The 7,451-nt window shown below is 39.1% G+C and overlaps 1 protein-coding gene across 1 annotated transcript; it reads right to left on the minus strand.

Moving 5' to 3' along the window:
• Positions 1-2,327: 2,327 nt before the first annotated feature.
• LOC112855498 (E3 ubiquitin-protein ligase makorin-3) lies at positions 2,328-7,111 on the minus strand. The gene is given in 3 exon segments (XM_086711355.1): positions 2,328-5,603; positions 5,605-5,702; positions 5,705-7,111. Coding segments are annotated over 3 exon segments (1,482 nt in total). The 5' UTR covers positions 7,017-7,111; the 3' UTR covers positions 2,328-5,531.
• Positions 7,112-7,451: the final 340 nt, after the last annotated feature.

Below are 7,451 nucleotides of genomic sequence, written 5' to 3' on the forward strand. Positions count from 1 at the left end.
ATGAAATCTTTCCATTTGCAATGACATGGATGGAACTAGAGTTTGATGATAAGTGAAATAAGTCAGAGAAAGACCAATACCATAAGATTTCACTCATATATGGAATTTAAGAAACAAAACAAATGATAAAGGGAAAAATAAAAGAGAGAAAGAGAGGCAAACCAACAAACAGACTTAACTCTAGAGAACAAACTAATGGTTACCAGAGAAGGGTGGGTGACAGGAGGGTGAAGTAGGTAAGGAGGGCACTTGTGACGAGCATAGGTGATGTATGGAAGTGCTTAATCACTATATTGTACACCCAAAACTACTATAACACTAGATGTTAAATGGAATTTTAATAAAAACGTTAAAAAATAATTATACTGCATATGTATGCAATATATGTATCTATATACATATGTAAATATTTATACTTCATACATCTGTATTATGGTTTTTTTTGTTGTTTTTTAAGAGAGCGAGCAAGCACATGCATGAGTGAGCAGCAGAGGGGAGAGAGAGAATCTTAAGCAGGCTTCCTGCCCAGCAGGGAGCTGAGATGGAACTTGATTTCACATGAAATCATGACCTGAGCCAAAATCAAGAGTCTGATGCTAAACCGACTCAGCCACCCAGGCGCCCCATCTGTATTATGTTTTAAATAAGCATATTGATCACAAATTTAGTTTTCTTTTATTTGGATATATGAAGATGTCCAAATGATTATTTTGATATATTAAGATAAGTATTGTCTCATATTCTTCCATTCTTTTTCTCCTGGAATATAACCTATTCCTTTCTGATTTTTATATATTTTTTAAATATTTCATTTGAGATGTTTTAGCATCAATATTCACAAATGATTTTGAACTTTGCATTGTACTGTGCATTGTACTGTGCATTGTTATCTTTGCATTGTACTGTGTTGGTAACATTCTGACACTGATGATATAGGTCATGCATAAGTTATATTAACTATCCCTTTTCTTCTGGACTGGCTTATATAGCATTACAATATATTTAAAGGATTTAGTACATTTCTGGGCCAAATGTCTTCTCCTTTTCTTTCTTTGGGGGGCAGGGCTAAGTACATTCCTGATGACTTTAAATTTTCATTAGCAGTTGGTTTGATCTTTGTCTTCTAATGTTTGAAAAATTATATTAATATAGATTTTAAATTTCTTTCCCATTTGAGTGTACTGACTTCAGTGTAACAAGAATTTATCTATTTCTTTACTGTGTTTTTATCATTGATTTCTTCCTATTTATTGTTTCCTATTTTGTTCAATTGCACCTTGTCCTTTATTTTTTAAGTCAATGTTTTATGTTATTTTTTCAAAGAAACAGGTTTATATTTCTATTTTCTGATCCACTAATTTTTGCTTTAATGATTCTTAATTCTTTCTGCTTACCTCTGTTTGTGTATTTTGCAATTTCTTTAAAATTTACAGATTTGAATACCTAATTATGTAATTTGTCTTTCTAGACAATGTATATTGCTGAATTACTTTGAATGCACTCTTTCATCAATTATTGTAAGAGATATTTAAAAGAAGTTTTGAATGGTAGTGGCAAATTTTCTTGTATTGAACTTGGAAAATATTGCCTGTACTAATAATTTTTCATATAAATGTGTTTCATTATGATCTGATAGTTATTTTTGTTAGTGTGCATTCAACACTGGAAAATGTGATATATATTTTTTATGGCAAAAATTCTGACACATATTAATTTACTTTTTTGCACTAGTGCTGTGTTATTTTCCAAGACTCCCTTTTCTCATCCCTACCCCAACTCCATCTCACACTGAGGTTGCAGTTTAGCATCTGCTGTGGAAACAAAAACCACGATCCCAAAATGTTTACAAAAGTGCAAAATAGAAGACAATATGGGTATCAACTATGGACTGGAAATGTTTCCCTTTAAGATCTTGAAATTCAGTAAATGGATTTAATGCCATGTGAGACAAAGTGGTTTCCATATGTTAGAGGGGAAGGGGTACTAAGTAAACTTTTAGCATATTTTAAGTCTGCACATCTACCAAATTTAGTCATGTGAAACATAAGCAAATCAGACTCGTTTCACACAGGCATTTTTTGTGTAAAGTGATACCGTCTGTCTGGACTCCTGGGTTGAGTCCATGAATCCAAGTGGAGGAGGGGCCAGCACAACTCTGAATCACTCACAGAACAAACTTTTGTGTGGCAAGGGCTCCTTTGTTTCTGACTGAAACAGGGGTGGCCCAGCTGTCTTCATGAACAAGCCCTTGGAATACTTTGTATAGCTATGGTGGCAGTGACATCCCTTTATTTGACCTCTAAATGAGCTGAGGAGGGAACAGGAAATCCTTTTTTAAACATCATTTTATTTTTTATTTTCTTATTTAGACATCCATCACAAATAATACATGTTTTTGTTGTTGTTTACTATATATCAGAAATTAAATAGCACATTTTTAGTTTTAACTGAATGACTTTGGTTGAAAAAAACTACTCCATCTTTTTGAAATTATGACTATAAAGGTAATTTGCCTACATGCTACACAAAATCTTAAACTAATAATGTTACTTTAACACAAGTTCCAAAGATTTCAAAAAGAAAAACTTCATGGAGTATTAATTCTTGTGCAAGCTCTTCTCAAGTACACAAACACACATAAGCCCTATTTTTTACACATGTCACTTTAAAAATCCCAGCTATGTTTCAAGTTCTTTGTCCAGAATACATTTGGTCATCATAACAACCCTGTAAAATAGATGGTGCTGTACCCATTTCTCATATAAAAAAGTTGAGGTATAGAAAATTTAAGTGACTTTCTCCAGATTGCACGGCTGGTAAGAAGCAGTCAAGATTGTAAGTATTCTTTGTCACCAAAACCATTTTATCTTCTGATAATTCTTATTCCACTGTATCTCCTTAACTTTATTATGATCATTCAAGATGCTATTTGAATAAAAACATGCTATTTCACAACATTAGGTAGTGTATACCAGGACAAAGTTTTCAAAGCTTTCCAGGCTCAACTTAAAAATCTCTCCTTGAGAGCAGCTTAGCCACTATTCAAAGCTCATTTTTTTTTGAGACTTTGGTCTCAGTACAGTTTTTGTGAGTGACCCATCTGGTCCTTTTCTTTGGTTGTTTGGTCATCTGAGCCCTCTTTCCTCTGCAGTACTGGGGTGGCCTCAGGGGAACCAGCATATTTGAATTTTGTTTTGAATCACTCACCCTGCATGACAGTAAGAGTGAGGCTTCTACAGCCTCTTGATTGGTGAATTCTTTGGATAAAAGGAATCAATATGGAAGAAATATGACAAAAATATACTTACCAATAAAACTAGGAATCATGTAAGAAGGAACAGGCAGTGTAAAAATATAGGAGGCTAAAGCATGTTATGAGTAAGGGACTAAGAAATACCAAGTCCACAAGGTAACAGATAAAGCTCCACAGCCCCCACATTCTCTAGGAATTTATTTATGTCCATCTCTTTGCCACCTGGCTGAACCATTCATACTAAAAGATTGCATGTGTGTTTCCATTAGCAATATTCAGCTGGTCCTGAGCATGTAGGTGAGGAAAGAGGCAGCATGGAGACTGTGTTGTAGAAATACAGAGTTCCATTTGCAGTTCCAATATGTCATAGTTATATGGGCAAGTAATATAACCTCATTTATACCTCATTAGGATTATGAGAAAAATTAGAGCACAAGTACCTCATAAAGTTGGTCTAGGAGTTAAATTAGTGCTTTGGAGAGTGCTTAGCACATGTCACAAACTGCAAATGGACCCTGTCTTTGCTGAATAGTCAGGGCAGTCTGAATCTCCTGGAACTCACGCATCTGGTATATTTCCACATGTTAGCCAAGATAACAATTCTGCAGTTGATGCATACAGCGTTTTACACATTTTACACTGGATAAATTGTTAAAATTGTGCTATTCAATTGATATTCTTTATTTGCTTGTTCAGTTACTGAAAAGATGTATGAAAATTGCCCATTTAAATTTTCTATTTTTCTCCTTATCAATTATTTATTTGATTACCGGATGGCATATTATTAAATGAATACAAAATTGGAATAGTTTTATCTTCCATGTAAATTATGTTTATATACCAACCATATTTATCTCCAGCAATGTGTTTATCCTTAATACCAACTGTATCTATTACAAAAGCCACAGCATTGTTATTTAGCTTTTCATTCTATTACTTTTAATGTTTCTGTATTCTTATACTGTAGATGTGTATTTTAAACAGCATTTAGCTTCATTTTTATTTTAATCATGTCTGATAATCTTTAAGTTTTAGTTTTTAAACCATTTTCATTTAATCTGATAGTGTAATTGTGCTATACTATCTCCTTATTACTATTGTGTTTAGTTTTTGTTCCTTTATACATTTCACTTTTTTTTTAATCTTTTCACTCTTATATTCTGACTGGTTCCAATATTTTTATTATTCTATTTTCTCTTTCATAATTTTGTCATTTGTATGTTGAAAACTTGTCAAAAGCCCCTTTTTTAATGTCAAGAGACAATACAAAATATTAATACAAAGAACTGTATATCTGAGTTCAAGGCTGATTGTGCTGTTAAAAGGAATGTGATTGTGCTAAATCGCATGGGAACACACATTTGTGTATTTATAATAGGAGAGTGAGCTATCGATGCCACCAAAGGAATTACCAATGTCCTACTTTGTAAATCCTTTATCTGTGTCTGCTACATTTGACCACAGCCACTTGAATATGTTTTCATTAGATACTAATCACTGAAGCCTGTGAAAAGGAAAGATCATTTACACACTTCACACTCACAACAGCAAATACTATTAGCCTTTCGTTTTCAGCTTCTAGCTCTTCCAGATATATGACAGTGTATATGTTTTATATATATCTTGAAAGATATAACTTTTACACACATTTATATGCAAATATATAATTCTTAAATATATACTTTGAAATGTAAGTAATTTCACATCAAGCTTTACAGGATAAAAACATGTAAACATACGCACTTGGTTCTGGTCAAGTAAAACACAAAACCACAAGGTAACCACATGTTAAAGAGTGCACTTGAAGAGGAATGAGGGAAAGAACGGACATGTAAACAACAAAGATGAGCAGTTGTACCACAAAGGCCCTGCGAGGGTCCATTTCTTAAGGCTGTAGTAGCAAAAAGCTCCTTGTTCAGTTAAGACTTCTCCCTTCACCCTGTCACATTTATTCTTGAGGGACTTCAAAATGAGTGTGGAAATTCTGTAAACACTAGACTAGAACTGAATCAATCCTGTTGAAAACAGAGATGACAAAATAAACCATAAACTACAGTAATATTCATTTCATCGAACAATAACTTTAAGGACTTTGTTACAGTTTACCACAGTAAAACAGCATAACCCTGAAATGAGGATGGACAAGAAAACAGAGATGAATGCTTTGTAAAAATGGCTTCCATAGCCCCTGTAAATGATAGATGTGTCTATAAACAACAAACAAGCAATAGCAGATGACAGAGCCTTAGCACACTAGACCACATGCCACAGCATAATGCTACAGATTCAAACTGGAATATTTTTCCAGCTCATAAGGAAGTAAGTCCCACTGGTCCTCTGAGAAAAAAAAAAAAAAAAAAAAGCGCACTCTTTCCCAGTGAAAGAAAACACTTAAACAACAGATTGGCCAGCCGAAGCATGACAAGCTTTTTTTTACTGCTTTTAAAGGGCACTCGCCCTCTCCCACCTGAGTAGGCTCCAAAAGTTGACTGCAGTGAGCACCGGATGCCTCAGCACCCTGCCTCTGAGGATCCTCTCCTGGGCCCTCAGGGGTTGCATGCTTGTAAAAACAGTTCTCTCCAAATGGGCAGTAACCCCTGCCTTCAGCAAAATACCTGCAAGTCTTGTTGCTCATTGCCTCCTTGTACTGCTGAATAAGTTTCTGTTTCTCTTCCTCCTCCTCCACCCAGAACTCACTGGGAATGACAAAGTTGGAGGTAACCCTGCACTGTGGACAGGACTTGACGATCCTGTTGCCAAACTGTTTGTCAGTCCTCCACCTGCGGATACACTTAAGACAGTAGGTGTGGTTGCAGTTGGAGAGGATGCCAAAGCGGCAGTCACTAGGGTTGACTTTCTCATAGACAACCTCCATGCAGATGCCACACACCTTGTCCATACTTCGCTGCACTGCAAATGAGAGTTCCATATCCTTCTCGTGTGCTTCAATGCAAGCCTTTGTATGGTCTGCCCTCTGCACAGCATCCACAGGGTGCAAGACCTGAAGCCCACACATATCGCATATCTCTCCATGGATATACATACAACTCTCCCCACGAAAGCACTGCCCCATGGCAGCATCACGGCAAAGCTGCTGACCCCTGCCCACTGCAATCTGTTCCCTCTCAGTCACTGGGCTCTGTAGAGGAGCCCTGGGAACAAAAGGGACCATGCGGCCCCTATAGGGTTGCCCGGGAACAAATTCAATAGCATTCTCCCAGCCTTCTACACTGGCTCCTCCTGCAGCTTCAAGGCCTGCATTGTCTCTCTCAGCTTCAAAGAAACCCCTTTCAGCAGCCAAGCCAATCACAGGCAAGGAGCATGAAGGCGCAGCAGAGGGGGCTTTCGCCACTTCCTGAGGCAGGGTCTCAGTATGCGCAGCCGTGCTAGGGCCTTGGTCTGCAGAGGCCGGAGGCAGTGAACCATGGCCCTCCCTGGCCAACTGCTGGCCTGAGAGGTCATGTGAGTAGCGACAGTTCTCCCCCTCCTTGCAAAGCCCATGCAGATAATACCTGCAGATGACTTGCTTCGTCCAGCTGCCACCACTCCGGCCCTGCAAGCGACTGGGCCCAGCCCCTCCCCCTGCAGCCTGGGCAGGCCTCAGACGTGACGCGCGAAGGGGGGCCGGACCTGTAGCCGCAAATTGCCGGAAGACCGGGCGAGTGCGGAGACTAGGCCCAGGAGCACCCTCCCCTGCTGCCTCGGCACCCGTAGATGCCCCAGGTGCCTCAGAGGCTTCAGTGGGAGCTGCAGGCTCTTCCATGGCAGCCTCTTCCCCCCAAAAGGTACCGGAACTTCCCCTGTGTGCCTTCCTTTGGGCTAGAGGCCCGGAGGGTAGCAGCCGGCTCGGGGACCTTGTTTCGGGGAAGTGTGCATCTCTTTTCCTTTCCCCCTGCTCTCTTCCTGTGACTGTGGTTCCTACTGCCTTCTCTGGGCACGCGCGGCGGACACTTCCTGTGGTGGCAACGTCAATCCTCTATTCATTCCGTACGGTCTGTGCAGCGTGCACGGCGATTGCGATCTTCCTTTGTTCTCGCAGCTGGGGCTGCCCCGCCCCTTCCCCGGCCTCTGCCCCCGCTAGTCTGCATGCCAGCTGGCGGATCCCAACGCTTCTTGCTGGCAGGCTGCTCTGGAGGACGTAATCACAACTCTTTGAGGTTTTTATTTAATCTCTTCCAGTGTTCATTCAGACACCTTG

Source organism: Puma concolor, chromosome B3 (assembly GCF_028749965.1).
Source record: "Puma concolor isolate L17-30 chromosome B3, mPumCon1.1.hap2, whole genome shotgun sequence".
NCBI lineage: Eukaryota > Metazoa > Chordata > Mammalia > Carnivora > Felidae > Puma > Puma concolor.